We start from the raw sequence: 15,694 nt of genomic DNA on the forward strand, positions 1-15,694 counted from the left end.
TTTCCTGGATGCAACCTTTGTCTGGAAGCCCTGTCCCTTCTCTGGCCAGGAAACCATGAAATCTGTCATCTCCTCTGTATAGTTACCTTCCCTCCCTCCTCTCCTTCAAGAGACATGATTGTGACTGTGTGTCACCAAATAGTTAATCTTGCTTTTCTTTGTGCTCCTTTTATGCATTCTGTTGTAATTATCTGTTTACATGTGAGTCTTTGTCCACCAGACTGTGAGCTTGCCTGGGGTAGGAACCATGTTTTATTAATGGTTGTATCCCTGGTACCTGGCACACAGTTGAATGAATGGAGAAACAATTTGAGCTGCTAGTGCTATTACAGGCACAGTGAGCATGCTTGTGCCCTTGGACCAGGCTGTATCCCTGGTGCATTTTGCAGGAGCATAACCTGGTTATTGTTAGCAGCCTTTTGGGTCTGTCTGCTCTACGTCTTCTCCTGAAGTGTCAGTACAGCATTTTCCGGTATTTAGAAATGTTTCTTTCTTTCCTCTGCTGAGAGAGCTGTTGGCTTTTCCTCATACAATATCCTCCAGTTTTGTAAGTTTCTCTTTTACTTATTTCTGTTTAGGATCTGGTGACATGGCTTCATTTCTCATGACTGAAGCCCGACAGCATAACACTGAAATTCGGATGGCAGTCAGCAAAGTGGCTGATAAAGTGGATCACCTCATGACCAAGGTGCCTGTCAGGTTGGGGACTGTGTTGGAAATGGATACAAGCAGGGGGTACAAATAGGGAACAGCCAGGGCTGTAGGTAAACTCTACCAGGGCTGTAGGTAAACTCTTTCTTGGTTTCCTGTATTCATAGTAGTTATTTCCCTAAAGAATAGTTATTGGTATCCAGTTTGCAGAAGAAAGCTCTAGTTTGTATTAGAGATTGTCTCAGAAACTCAGCCCCCTCAAAAAAGTGATTCTATCTTGGGTATGTTATATTTCTCCACTTAAAACTTTCTCACTAAGTCGTTCTGGCACCCCTTTTGTAGGTTGAAGAATTACAGAAGCATAGTGCTGGCAATCCCTTGCTCATTCCTAGCATGTCAGTTACAATGGAAACAAAAATGATCATGAGCAACATCCAGCGAATTATTCAGGTAAGGTGATCAGAAATAGAGCATAGCCTGGAGTCTTGCCCCTGTTCTCTCCCAAGACTTACTACCCTTTAAAACCTCCACTCCAGAAACAAATAAATGCCACACTGAGGTGGGAAATTCTGGAAAATGTGATAAATGCCACATTGAGGTGGGAAATTCTGGAAAATCCATGATGGCTTAATTCCAAGTGACATCACTATATAGTCAGGAGGAAACATTTCTCTTTGAGAATATTTCAGAATTTTGCTTTACTTTATAGCCATTTATATGTTTAATCTATTGGGCATAGTGATTTGTATCCCTCAGGAATAAGTTGTCTTAAATATTATATGTTTTTTATCTCAAAATATGTAACATCGCTGTTCAAGTTGATTCCCTTTTATCTGGCACTTTTCTCTTAAAAACTTAAGATATACATCATACATTTTGAATCCAGGAAAATGAAAGATTGAAGCAAGAGATCCTTGAAAAGAGCAGTCGGATAGAAGAACAGAATGACAAGATTAGTGAACTAATTGAACGAAATCAGAGGTAATGACAGATACGGGGCACTAGCTAGGATGGACAAAAGGGTTTAATTTGTAAATGCCCAAGTTAAATAAACATATTTGTTTAAGGCAATTTATCTTTCTTCTACTTCTGTTTCCTGCCTATCATGTGAATTATTGCTTGTTTTCTGAGAGGCATTTCAGTAGAGAGTGCTCAGTAGGCTGTGATGTTAGGCAGACCTGTGTTTGAACCCAGCTCTCTCTTCATTTGTAACCTGGCTTTGGGTATTGTGTTTATTCCTACTGGTCTAGTTCCCATAAAAGTGATGCTAATACTCAGAAAACTGGTATAAACTCTTCCTCTTCTGTGTAGGTTGAATCTCTTCAATCAATGAGATTCCCAAGCATTTTGTAACTTTTCTACATCCTTTTGAAGATTTAAGTGTGGGTCAGGGATATTTGTCATAGCCTATAGTGTTTCACTTAAAAAATCATTCTCCCATGTTTTTCTTCATGTCTCTTATCTCTCACATGGAAGGGGGGCAGGGAGGGGCTTTCTTTTCTTCCCTCTTGCAACCTTCTTACTCCAGTCTCTTTTGCCTTCTCATCCCCTTTCACCACGACACACACCCTTCTAATTTCTCTTCTCTCCATTATGCAAATTCAAAACAGTTCACCTCCATCCCAGGTTCCTGACACCAAACTTGATTGCAGCTCTAAGGGAAAGAAAAATCTTTTATATTGTTTATGAAGGTAGAGAGCAATGTTGTGAGGCCTGAATGTGTTACACCTGGAATACATTTGATGCTTGATAAATGTGTGTTGTTTTCCCCCCCCCTATATATGTCATAGGTATGTTGAGCAGAATAACCTGATGATGGAGAAGAGGAACAACTCACTTCAATCAGCCACAGAAAACACACAGGCAAGAGTATTGCATGCTGAACAAGAGAAGGTAAAGTAACTGGGGAGAGAAAAGCCAGGGCAGGATGTGTAGAGCTCAGGAGTCGTCCCGTGTACGTAATTACCAATCTGCTTTTCAACAAATTTTTGCCATCATTGGGAAGAGAACTAGAAATCTTCCAGTAGCCAGGACCGGTTTGGCTCAATGGATAGAGCGTCGGCTTGGGGACTGAAGGGTCCCGGGTTCGATTCCGGTCAAGGGCATGTACCTTGGTTGCGGGCACATCCCCAGTAGGGGGTGTGCAAGAGGCAACTGATCGATGACTCTCTCTCATCAATGTTTCTAACTCTCTATCTCTCTCCCTTCCTCTCTGTACAAAATCAATAAAAAAATATATATTAAAAAAAATTAAAAAAAATCTTCCAGTAGATTTTAATATGTCCATCATCCAGATATCTGTTATGTAGTATACTTTGCAATAAGTTGACTCAGAAACAATCACTGATCTTAGTAATTTATGAATTATACAGCTTATTGCAAACTAAATTTATTCTGTTGATAAGAAAGTAGACAATTGTAAAAATGCATGTAAATTATAAGAGCAATAATGGTAGTAGCAGTGTAATAGTGCAGGAGAGATGGTTCGACCCCATGACTACGTTGCTGTCCAGAAAGCAAGACTAGTCATGAGAAGAGCAATCACTTAATACCTTTCCTGTTATAATAAACAGAATATCATCAGATTAGGTTTTGCAACCATTATTTTACTTCCATTTGTCTAGGGCAGAGCACCATTTAATATACATCAAGCAGTCAAAAGTTGAAGCATTCCCTTCTTTTATTAGCTCTGTTTTTCTAAGAACCCCCCAAACAGTAACTCTCATGGGGCTGATCTTTACATTGTAGGACTAATGTTAGTGCAGTATTACAGGGAAGAAATTATAGTTGATTGCCATTGAAGACATTCAGTTTAAATTTTTAAATTTCCTTTTTTAGTAAAAAAAAAACAGAAAAGTTAGGAAATGGTAGGAATACCTTTTTTTTTTTTTTTTTTTTTCATGTATCAGATTGGTGATGTTTACCAATAGGTTGTAACTGTATCCAATGCCATTAATATTCTTGGACACCATTCAGAGTAGTTGTATCATAATTTGCTTAAGCCCATTTGTGAGCATTTTATTTTTTCATTCTTTTTCAACTAAATACAATGCTACGTCAAACATCATTGTAGCAACATTTTTGTAATCTTCTCAAGAATTTCCTAAGGACAAATTTCTTCAAGGGAATTCCTGAGTCAGCCACTTTGTACGTTTGAAGGTCTGATTTTAGTTCAATCCAGATTAAAGGTGGGTTTAGCTTAGCTCCCTTTCTACCAGTTCAGTCAGCATAGAGTATGTGAGGCTGGGTCGTCACTTAGGGACAAAGAACACCCTTTTTAAAGTGACGTCATGCTTTGTTACTCTTTAGGCCAAGGTGACGGAAGAGTTAGCAGCAGCCACTGCACAGGTCTCTCACCTGCAGCTGAAAATGACTGCTCACCAAAAGAAAGAAACCGAGCTGCAGATGCAGCTGACCGAAAGCTTGAAGGAGACAGACCTCTTCAGGGGCCAGCTCACCAAACTGCAGGCCGAGCTCTCAGGTAAGCCCTGTGTAGAGAGGGCGGGACTCTGACCATTTCCTTCCTCTCAATACCTTTGGCAAAATGCTCATGAAGTTTGTGAAGACTGAGCCAAAAATTAAGGCGGGCCAGTATAAACCTACATGATGGTTTGATGAAAGGACAACAAAAGAATGACTATGCGTGTAGAATTGATCAGTGGCCACAGTTTCGCTTTGTTTGAGCAAGTGTTGGCCTTCAATATCTTTGGACTTACAGTTGGCCTCGTAGGCTGGGATGTTAGAGTTGCTCTAACTCTTGACAGAGGGAGTTTTTGAAAGAGGTGCTTCCTGTACTGGTTGCCTGTTTCCTGGAGAATAGATTGCAGCTCTTTAGCCAGCACTCAGGGCCCCTCCATCTTGGCTTATTTCCCGTTTTGCTGCTCAGTTCATCCTGGCTCTACTCCTCAGCACATCTGTAGTTCTTGTCTTGCTTTATATCCATGTTGTTCTCAGGACTTGGTGTGCCCACCCTCGCCAATATTCCCATTCTCCACTTCCCCCAAATTTGCCTCTTTCAGAAGATTTCCTTGTTTTTCCCCTACAATATTTGATCTTCTTTAAATTTTTTTCCTCATGCATCATTACAGCCATTCTCACATGTTGCCTTTGATCAGCCCTATTTATATGCATGTTTTCCCCTCTAGAATGCAAGCCCCTAGAGGGCAAGGGTGGTGTCCTGCTCATAATTGTACAGGCCTTTCTTAAAAATTAGTGTTAATCAGTGCTCAGAGGTGGCACAAAGGTGGTGCTGAAGCCGTGGTGACTTAGAAGATTTGGGAAGACCAGCATGTTGATGCATCCACCTCAGTGCATGGAAACAAATGTGGAAGACTCAGATGGGACCAGTGGGTAGAGCTGGAGCAGCAGCAGAGTGGGCAAGAAGCAAACTTCACTGCCTGATAGCTAAAAAAAATAAAAAAATAAAAATAGTGATGTCAGTTGGTACAGAGACATCTTAAAGATAAATCCCTTTTCTTTTAGAGCATAACCTGGGTGCACATGAGAGATAGGCTTAGACTTAAATGCATACAGATTACCTCAAGAGTTCCATAGGGTCTCAAAAATTTTCTAAACAAAATAAATGATGTATTACATCATAAGGAGATATTTCAAATAGCTTTATTTGAGAAGGCATATTTTGAAAGCAAACTTTTGGTAGAATATCCCAGCTACCAAGAAACTTGAAAATACCTCTCCCAGCCAGTGAGAAAGGGCTGGACCAATACCAGACAGATCTGTCTAACGTGCTAAGACAGTGACTGCAATGGAATTGTGGGAGTGCTATATTTTTAAGGTGGCCTCTAACTGTACGGGTTAGTGGGGAAGTCACTATATGGCTTGTTGAATCTATGGCTGGTCAGTGAGGGGGTAACTGAAAGGACCGAGGGAAGATGCCTGTGTGGTAGGATTGGGAGATCACAGATTGCAGCTTTGAAGAAGCTTCTGAGATGCTGTAGAGCATGCTGTGGCTCTGGTTCTGCAGCTGAGTCTCTCTGCTGTTACATCCCAGAGCTCCAAGAATCCTCTGAGCAAGCACAGTCCAGATTCAAAAGTGAAAAGCAAAGCCGGAAGCAACTGGAACTCAAGGTGACAGCGCTGGAGGAAGAGCTGGCTGACCTTCGAGCTGAGAAGGAATCTCTGGAAAAGGTAAGTTTTACAACTGAACTGTCTCTGTTGAACCCCAGTGTCCAGAATTAGATGTTTAATATACACATTTTTACTTTCCTTTTAAAGATTACAATAGTATTCAAATAAGTCAGAAAGTATTCATTGTTATAGATCCTTGTAACACATAGTCTTCATGAACATGATTTATTGTTTCCTTAAGATAAATTACAGTTTGTGGAACTCCTGGGTGTGCATATTTTGAAATCTTTTCACAAGACTGCCAAATCACCACCTAAAGAGAGTATCCCCATTTATTTTTTTCCCAACTGGGCATGAAAGTGTCCACTGTTGAGATATTCCCCACTTCTTAATAGAATTATAGTTAAACCTTTTGTTTTCCTCCTGTTACAATTTTCTTAACCCCCAAATAGCCAAGAATGTTAAATACATAGGGAAAATTAACTAAAAAATGCAGTGTTTTCAGAAATGAAGTAAGGACTCATTGAGGTCAGTCACCACCACCACCATCTCCATTTACCCTCGAGCTGATTATGGTTCTCTTGTTCCTAAGAACCTCTCAGAAAGGAAAAAGAAGTCAGCTCAAGAGCGCTGCCAGGCTGAGGAGGAGATGGATGAAATTCGCAAGTCATACCAAGAGGAATTGGACAAACTTCGACAGCTCTTGAAAAAGACTCGTGTGTCCACAGACCAAGCAGCTTCAGAGCAGGTAATAGGAAACGGCACGTTGGAAATAAAAGGAAGGCATGAAGGGCTCAGAAAAATTTCTAGTTTATTTATCCTTTATGATGTCGTTTCTCATAGTCAGTGCTCTCACTTTGGAGAAAGATGGGCGAATGCAATTTAGATATAGGGGTGGGCAAAAGTAGGTTAAATTACCAGCCATCATCTAAAAGATAAATCATAAGTAAGAATATGAAATAATAATAATAAGACAAATAATAATAAGCAATACAAGAATAAACTTTTGCCCACCCCTGGATATAAAGAAGAGACAGGAATCGAATAGGCAATCATTCTGGTTTTAAAGCTAAGTGGAAATTTAATTATATAAGTAAAACATGAAAAAAAGCCTTTATAAACAATTCCAAACAATTTAAGGTTAAAGTCCTCAATCACCAGATACCATCTTTCGGACACATTATTATCCTTCAAAACAAGGGGGTTTATTTAGGTAATCAGCCAGGAAAACTGGGGATAGTGGCAGGCCACAGCTGGATCTCCAGTCCATCTGACAGTGACCTTTCTCCCTGTAAGTTCATAAATTTATATTATTTTGCCCATTTAATTAGAGTGAATTGATACCTCTGGGAATTTTGACAAAATTAAGTTTCTTCTGACCCTATAAAGTCTAGGGCCTGGACCCTGAGAAGATGAGCACATTCCAGTCCTGCCTTCTAGGAACCTGTCTAGACAATCACACCTTTATCTATATATAAAAAGTTCATTTACTGCCCTGTTGGCGTGGCTCAGTGTTTAAGCTTTGACCCATGAACTAGGAGGTCACTGTTCAAGTCCTGGTCAGGGTACATGCCCTGTAGGGCATGTGCAGGAGGCAGCCAATTGATGATTCTCATCATTGATGTTTCTCTTTCTCTTCTCTCTCTCCCCTTCTCTGAAATCAATAAAAAAAAATTTTTTTAAGTACATTTACTTTCAAAGTAACCAAGGTCTTCCAAACAGTTGTTTCCTGAGGAAGCTGGGTTATTAGCTTATTCTTTTGCCTTACAAAAGATGGGCTTCTCTGGATGCAACTGGACCCCCAGGATACAGTGACTACGTTTTCTTGGCAGCTGTCTCTAGTACAGGCTGAGCTGCAGACCCAGTGGGAAGCCAAATGTGAACACCTCTTGGCCTCCGCTAAGGATGAACACCTGCAGCAATATCAGGAGGTGTGTGCACAGAGGGATGCCAGCCAGCAGAAGCTGCTCCAGCTGCAGGAAAAGGTAGGCGTTTCCCCCGGGGCCAAACAGCTTAGCCCAGTTATATGAGACAAGCAGGTTGTCTGAGTCTTGTTGTTTCTTTTGATCCTAGAGATGCTAATAGCTTAAAAACAAAATCACACTTGTTCAACTCTCCACAGTAATATTTCACATTTATTTGGGATGGCAGATGAGTGACCTACTTAAAAGAAAAAGCAGCACTTAGTGTTCTAAGCATGTTTTCCATTATTATTTGACCCTTTTGCGAGTATTTATTGAGTACCAGTTGTGCTCCAGACACTGTGGTAGGGAAAGGATTTACCAAGAACTCTGCCCTCTAGAATCTCAGAAAAGAAAGAGGCACAATAGAGTAACAAAGGTGGGCATTAAGCTCTATGAGGCCCAGAGGAAGTGCTCAGGGGAGAAGAGCCAACAAGGCCAAGTAGTTTTTGCAAAGTGAAGAGGCAGCATAACATTCTGGGAAAAAGCACTGAGATAGGACGGAGCATGGGTGTGTGGAATCATCTTGGCATAAAAATGAGAGGGAGAGAGAGCTAGAGAGAGAAAGATAGGAGGTGGCTTAGGGGTCATGGTATGCAAGTCCCCATGTCTAGAGATTATTTTCTTTCTTTAAAGTATCCAGTTGAAAATCTTTGACTCAAAGATGATGAAGGCAATCTTATAGGTGAATAGGTTGCTTCTGATGTCTGTTACTAAATTTATAAGCTCCTTTTTTAATTTTATTTTTGACCTGATTAGGAACAAGGCAAGTGACCTTGTTGGGAAAGAGGAGGTGAAGTTGTGAGATGAAATTAAGTGATAAGGAAGAAGATGCTTGAGTCAGCAGGCAAGGGGTGGGGGTGGAGGGTGTGGACACCAGCAGATCTACCTGAGGTTGACTATTGATACTTAGGACGGTCCTCCTACTGGGTTTCCTGACTTTCCCATCTTGGTAGTCCAGGTTCCCTAGCCCACAAGCACAGTCTGTTCCTTTTGCAGTGTTTAGCCCTCCAGGCCCAAGTCACAACCCTGACGGAGCAAAATGAACAGCACATCAAGGAAATGGAGAAAAATAAGTCCCAGATGTCTGGGGTTGAAGGTGCTACTGACTCATCAGAGAAGGTGAGCTGGTAATTTGCTATGTCATACCAAGCATTCAGAAAGAATGTGGCCCATTTGCTGTGTTAACTTTTTTATTTTTTATTTTTTTATTTTAGCTTTAGTGGTACACCTTTACTAATATCTGACTTAAGTACAGGTTAACCCTTTGGAACCTGTCACTTTTGTGGTAAACCCTAAGGGCCCTATCCTGAATTTTTGACAAATAGGGAAGTGCCCCTAAATCACAGGAGAGGAGTAGGGAGTATTGCAGCACCCACTAGCCACTAATCCTGGAGCCCACAGAGCTGTAGTGGGCGTCACAGTGGGAGGAAATAATAGATGGTCTGTGAGCTGTCTTGGCATAGCTTCCCCATCCTTGATAACTCTTGTCCAGTGCTGCTCATTGTTTGGCATTTCCCTCTGCATAGTGACTGCCTTAGTCTCTGAGTTCATGACCAGTTGAGTCCTGCTGTAGAGTTTTATGAAAGCTTCATTTTAGCCTTCCAAACCCTCTGGAATTTATATACATTCCTCATCCCTAGATTTGTGCAGCATACATTTGGTATTGTTTCCTCCTCTCACATCTTCACTCAGGTCAAGAAGATCATGAACCAGGTGTTCCAGTCACTGCGGGGAGAGTTTGAGCTGGAAGAATCGTACGATGGCAGGACCATCCTGGGGACCATCATGAATACCATCAAGGTACAGCCAGCTTTAGATAGTTGCATTGACATGGGGATCTCGTTGCTTAAGTACCTTCTAAGGGGTCGTGAATAAACAATGATTCAAGACGGTTCTCCAACAATTTGGATGCCTGGAATGACTTTTGTCTGGACAGATAGGGGCTGCCTCCTGTGAGAGGAAGAAGCAAAGCCATTTGAACTAGATGACCAGTTGTGTCTATAAGGTCTGAAGAACAAGGAGTGTTCATTCCTCTCACTGATAATCTCCTTGGCTTTTGAACAGATGGTGACTCTTCAGCTGTTAAACCAACATGAGCCAGAGACGGGAGAGAGCAGCAATGAAGATGAGGAAGAACAACAACAACAACCTCGGAGCCTTTCTCAGGAGCAGTGGGTCTCAGCCAGTTCTGAGCCATCTCAAGCACCCCTGAGTAGGGAGAGGCAGGAGTCCCCAGTGGTGCAGACGGAGCCGGTAGTCAAGGAAGCTGACCCACTGCCTCCTCAGGCCCTCCCCACCCCCCAGGAGGATGCACAGAGAAGGCAAGGGAAGTCCACAGAAGCAGAGGTGCTCACAGAGATACAAGATGATTCGCTCCCACCTGAACTGGCTTACATCCCCCCTCTAAGATCTCTGGAGCCCCCAACTTCAGTTCCCCCTGAGCCTCCGGGTCCTGTAACTGTGGACTCTGAGTGTCAGGAGACGCTTGCTGCCAGCCCACTGGAAAATGCCTGTGTTGGGGAGCAAGAAATCCCCACAAGACTGTCCCTGACTCTAGACCCTAAGAAGGTGGACCCACTGTCCTTGGAGCCTGAAAGTCCAGGAGGAGAGCCTCAGCCTCCAGAGTTCAAGAAAGAGGAAGATGCCACTAGCTCTGCTGGTCCCTCCAAGGAGCTGTCAAGCACAGAAGCAGGCTCTGTAGCTGCAGGGGCAGCGCTTGGACCCAAACACTCCTCTCAGCATTCCAGGTACGTCCTTGTGAGCAGAGGTTGAGGGACAGGTGGCTGCATGGTTCTCTCTGGTTTTTCCAGAGCTGGCAGTTCGTCCCTCAGACTCACTGATGGACTGATTCACTTTTTCATTCATCCATGCATTCATGTATGTTTTCAGTGATGCCTACCATAAAAGTCTCTGTAAGCCCTGTGATTGTGTGGTAGGCAAAGCAGATTTGGTTCCTCAGGTGAGGAACTTGCGGTCTAGTGGGGACTGTTTATGAAAGTATGATAAGTACTAAAAAAAAAGAGAGAGAGACTGGGTGTATAATAGGAAATAAAGGGGGAATTATTCTACTGTAGATGGGATGGTTAGGGATGGATTTTGAGAAGGTAACAGTTAAACAGATCTGAAGGATGGGAAGGGGACTTCCATGCAAGAGTGTGAGGAAGAGATTGCAGAAGGCAAGAACAGCACATGCGAAGGCTCTGCAGTCGGAGGGGACGTGACACAGGAACTAAAAGAAGGCCCAGTAGTAGGAGAGGGCTGGTAAGCTAATGCTGTAAAACTAGGTAGGGGCCAAATCATAGGAGATTTTGTCACTGTTAGAAGTTTGGACTTTAAGTACGGTGTAAAGTTGTTAAAGGAATTTAAGCAGAAGAATGACTTGGTCTGACTTATTAGCTTTAAAAGCTCTCTCAGCCTGGAGGTTATGGAGGGAGTCAAGAGTGCTAGGAGGCTCGTGTGGGCGGAATTCCCGGGTGGTGACCGCAGCTGCTGGGTTCTTACCCCAGAGCCCGTGGGCACTGGTCTAGCGCAGGGACAGTTTCTGTGACTTGATTCTGATTTTTCTTTCAGTCTCTCCGGGGATGAAGAGGATGAACTATTTAAAGGGGCAACTCTGAAAGTTCCAAAGTCCAAAGCACAGTCTGAGGAGGAGGATGAAGATGAGGTGGTAAGGAGATCCCACACACTGCCGCGTCCTCACACCACTACCCGGGGGCTCTTCCCCACTGGCCCTGAGAAGAGGAACGGAGTCTGTTGGTGGCCCGCTCCCTGGGCTCTGTGTGCAGGGCCCTGTGGGAGCGGGCTGGGGGCCGGGAGGGGGCAGCTCTGTAAGCATAGTGGGGATGGTCAGGTACCACTTTATTCTTGAACAAGGACCACAGTCTGTCTCCATGCAGGAATGGTTTGCACTGTAAGCGAGGAAGGTTGGGCTGATTAGTCCTGCATTAGAATGCTACGCCTCAAGTTTTCTCACATCTGCTAGGATATTATTTATATTTAAGAATTGAAGAGGACTTTGAAGATTGTCATGTCTGGCATCCTTGTTCATAGGCAAAGAGACTGAGGCTCAGACAGATGATTTACTTACCTAAAGCCACATTATGACTTAATGGCAGAGCTAGGACTAAACCCTCAAGCCCCTCCTATGACCACCACTTTGAGCATTTTCTGCTTCCTCAGCCCGCTGCCTTGTTGTGTCCTCACAATATTCCCAAGCAGAAAATGGCTGAAATACTGAGGCATAGAAGCCTCGAGCTACAAAGCTCCCGAATAGAGGCCAGGAGGGTGAGTTGCTGATGGAGCCTGGTCAGAGCCCCCGGTCCCTGCATCTGCTGTCCCCACTGTGTTGCTAAGGCCACCGTGCCTGTCCCTGGGACACTGGGACTGCTGCGAGGGAACTTACTAGAATGAAATGTGGGTGCGGAGCACAGGTCAGCTTTAGCCTCAGTCTGTCCCGGGAACAGTAAATGGGGGCAGATTCTCTCCCCTCGTGTATCAGAAAGGGTGGTTTTCCCTTTTGCCAGAACCTTGGGAAAATGGCAGTGACAGAGCTGGGGTCCAGCTCCCGCGTACCACAGCCCTTTCCTCCTGCCTGCGCTCCTTTGGGAAATGTGCCCCAGTTCCTCCCATTAGCCCTTCTTTCCAAGAATTAAGCTTTCATTTGAGAATCCTGAATACAAATTCTGTCCTTTAAAAAAAAAAAGGAAACAAAATACCAATTGAATATTCCAAGTGACTGCCTTAAATATAGTTGGAATATTTTATTATCCCAACTATATTATTAGCAGTATATTATTGATACCAATACTTCTATTAGTGGCAAGTTAACTTTGATTTTTCTGGGTATTCTGAAAACTACTTCACAGACATTCTCATTTAATCTTCTAATCCAATGAGGTCTGCACTTTTATCCCATTTATAGAAAAGAGGACTGAGGTTCAGGGAGATTAAGAAACATGTCCCAGGTTATATAGCTGGCTCCGGGTGATATATATCTGGTAAATATAGAGCCAGAATTTTAGCTGGAACAAAACCGAAACAGTGAGCCACATTTTTATTTATTGAATATTTGTTTGTTTGTTTGTTTTCGTGAGTGAGCCACATTTTAAAACTCTGTACTGTCAGGGCTTGTAGATCACTTGATTCCCAGAGAGGTGGACAAGGTCCATTAGTCGGTGGTGGGGATGGACCTCTGACCCTTTGGCTGGCCCAGTGAAGACAGATTCTGGGTCAGAGTAGCTCACTGGAGCAGAAAGTACCTTGGTAGAGAATACTGTGTGTCTGAATCCAGTATCAAATCCCTGCTACCCCCGCACGACCTGTTTCTTGCCAATGCAGAAGGAAAAGGCCTGGAGCTCAAGTCATGAAAAGTGGGGGGAGTTTCTCCTTGCCCCCTACCTGGTAGAGAGCGTGAAAGAGGGGCCAGTGAGACCAGGGGAGTGGGAGGCCATGGCCCTGTGTTCTAGGCTTGCTTCCTCACTTGGGATTCCCCACTTAGTAATATGGCCGAACTCTAAATTCAACTCTCGAATGACGGGCCATGTTCAGAGCCAGACAGGCCACCTGAGGCCACAGCGTCATTTTTTCAAGTGTGATTGCATTCTTGCCAACCTTCCTTCATCCTCCTGCAGCCTCTCCTGCCTTCAGGCTGCTCTGCTCTGTTTTTCCTCCTGCTCCCTTCTCTCCCCTTCAACCCTTCTCTCTCCACACGAAATACATTGTTACTGCATGAGCGGAAACCTGTCAAATCAATACCTGTGTTTCACAAATAAATGACAAAATTAGCCAAACAAAGTTGGTCTTCTCGTTTCTGTTGAAAGATTTTTCTCCCTTCTCTGCCTGCCTGTCTCAGCTTTACCTGGAAGCCTAGGTTTGCTGGCCTCAGGGTTGGGCCTTTTAGTAAAACCTCTAACAAGCTCTTGACTCACTTCACCTCACACAGGCAGGAAGCCCGGCCGGTGCAGGAACACGTGAGCACTGACTCCTTTTTTCTGTTTTGTCAGAGCATGAAGGGACGCCCGCCCCCAACACCCCTTTTTGGAGATGATGATGATGACGATGACATTGACTGGCTGGGATGAAGACCCAGGACACTGATACAAAGGCTTCTCTACTGACCCTTCCCTAAGCACGATTTTGCACAGCCAGCCCTGGGTCTCGGTGAGCCACGGGGTGAGGTGGAGGCGAGCATTCTGAGGACAGTGCCTCAGATCATCTGAGTTAGCCAAGTTCTGAGCCCCCCCCTGGCTGGGCGAAGAGAGCGCGAGCCCGTCTTCAGAATGCTGGGGTGTCAGCAGCCGGCCTGGTCCTGCCTCGGGGTCCCGTTTGAAGGAAGGGCTGGTTGGCTCCCCTCTAGTCAGTTACCTAAAAGAGTCCTGTCCTCGTCCACGCCTTTTGTTCTCTTCACTAACTCGGACTGCTGGGGGGAGGCCCCCATCTGCCTCCCAACGCTCAGCTGTGCCCCAGCAATAAGACCTGGCACCCGCGGTGCGGTCTCCCTGGTGGAACCAAGGGTGGGTTACACCTTCTAAACCCCAGTTAACAACCTTGCCTGCACTCCTGGCACATTACCTTTCTCTGCCTTAAATCTTTGAAATTTACCAAACAAAAATAAATATGTATAATCAAACTTGACTCAAGCTCTTGGGGAGAAATTGAATTTGGTTCTAAGGGCTGTCTGTGCTCCTCTCTGGGACTCTGAGGGTAGGAGTTGTAACAGATCTGGGTCAGTTAATGTGCATAAAACCATTCTGACATATTCCCTTTGGTACCTAACCCTGGGACTTGAGGCTTTCAGAACAATGTCACCCTCCATGGTCCCTGCTCATCCCAGCTGCATTAAGGCTCGGGGTCTGGTGGCTATCTGAGCACCAGTCCTGTCATCCACTCGCTCCTGCGTGTTTGGTCCCACCCGGGAAGTCATGCAGAGAAGATGGGAGGACCTACATTCCATCCCTTAAGGCCCCTGAGAGACTTCACTTTGAGAGCAGCTTCCATTCATTCCCTCTGAGCTCGGGGCCCAGAGCAATGAAGAAGACGGGAGAAAATAACTTTACTGCTTCAAAGATCTTTCCAAGACCATGTAACTAGTCTTCAAAAAAGTAGAATAATTTTACTAAAAATGCCTGATTTTAAATGTTGGTAAGACAGGAACATGAATTCCACTTTACCTGGCCTGACGTCATCCTGTTTTTCTCATGGCGCCCGATCTCTATTTGTTACACAAACAAAAAAGCATGACTGTTGCCCTGGCCAGGTGGCTCAGTTGTTTGGAGCATCATCCTGTACACCAAAAGGTTGCAGGTTTGGTTCCTGGTCAGGGCACATACCTGGGTTGCCGATTTGATCCCCGGTTGGGGCACATATTGGAGGCAACTGATCGAAGTCTCTTTTTCCCTTCCTCTCTAAAATCAATAAACATATCCTTGGGTGAGGACTGAAAAGAAGAATGACTGTGACCAGGCTGGTATTGTGGAGTGCCTGCCTGTGGGCCAGTGTTTCAGGGCTGGGCTTCCCTGAGCTCAGAGTTGTCTCCACAGCAGATGGACACTCAGTCCTTAGCCCTACCTGCTCCATTGGCTCACTCCGCTCCTGCAGCTGTTGTAAGCATTACGGGTGCTGTTTGAACAGGGAGAAACAAGAAGAGTCACACACTACTTAAAATATATATATTTATTAAAATGCATTTTTTTAATTCCCAAAGCTTAAGACCATCTTTCATCTAGCCCACAGGGCACCTGAGCATAAACGTTCCAGTACACAGCAGTGCTTCTCTCTCTCTCCCTCAGGGTCTTGTTTCCTTCTCTGTACCAGGTTCCAGTATCTGGAGAGTCCCATCTCACTTTACAAGTCCAATGCTTTGGTTTGACTGCTTATTGCATCTTCAGTCAATCTCCCTTCCCCCCATGCTTACTCAGTATTTTAAGTGAATGAATCGTGCTTGTTATGGGTGATCAATACATAATAAATAAAAACATTAAGTATTGTTCAGA

At 44.2% G+C, this 15,694-nt stretch overlaps 1 protein-coding gene and 1 long non-coding RNA gene across 7 annotated transcripts in view; one reads left to right on the top strand and one right to left on the bottom strand.

Moving 5' to 3' along the window:
- FKBP15 (FKBP prolyl isomerase family member 15) overlaps positions 1–15,674 on the top strand; it is a 47,942-nt gene extending 32,268 nt beyond the window's left edge. For 5 of the 6 annotated variants that reach the window (XM_036432931.2, XM_036432932.2, XM_036432935.2 and 2 more), the window contains 13 exons: positions 579–688; positions 994–1,101; positions 1,538–1,632; positions 2,442–2,544; positions 3,961–4,132; positions 5,663–5,799; positions 6,332–6,487; positions 7,572–7,724; positions 8,700–8,822; positions 9,396–9,503; positions 9,768–10,450; positions 11,274–11,370; positions 13,706–15,674. In XM_036432931.2, the coding sequence (XP_036288824.1) occupies positions 579–688; positions 994–1,101; positions 1,538–1,632; positions 2,442–2,544; positions 3,961–4,132; positions 5,663–5,799; positions 6,332–6,487; positions 7,572–7,724; positions 8,700–8,822; positions 9,396–9,503; positions 9,768–10,450; positions 11,274–11,370; positions 13,706–13,783 (2,123 nt within the window). In that variant the 3' untranslated portion in view covers positions 13,784–15,674. The remainder of the gene's footprint in view (positions 1–578; positions 689–993; positions 1,102–1,537; positions 1,633–2,441; positions 2,545–3,960; positions 4,133–5,662; positions 5,800–6,331; positions 6,488–7,571; positions 7,725–8,699; positions 8,823–9,395; positions 9,504–9,767; positions 10,451–11,273; positions 11,371–13,705) is intronic. The other variant, XM_036432933.2, reaches the window with a different exon arrangement.
- On the bottom strand, positions 5,922–8,728 carry LOC118716160. Its single transcript, XR_006741219.1, has 2 exons — positions 8,590–8,728; positions 5,922–6,667 (listed from the first exon to the last, which is right to left on the bottom strand). It is a non-coding gene; the product is annotated as an uncharacterized LOC118716160 (long non-coding RNA).
- Positions 15,675–15,694: the final 20 nt, after the last annotated feature.

This window comes from Pipistrellus kuhlii, unplaced genomic scaffold (assembly GCF_014108245.1).
Source record: "Pipistrellus kuhlii isolate mPipKuh1 unplaced genomic scaffold, mPipKuh1.p scaffold_m20_p_12, whole genome shotgun sequence".
Classification (NCBI taxonomy): Eukaryota; Metazoa; Chordata; class Mammalia; order Chiroptera; family Vespertilionidae; genus Pipistrellus; species Pipistrellus kuhlii.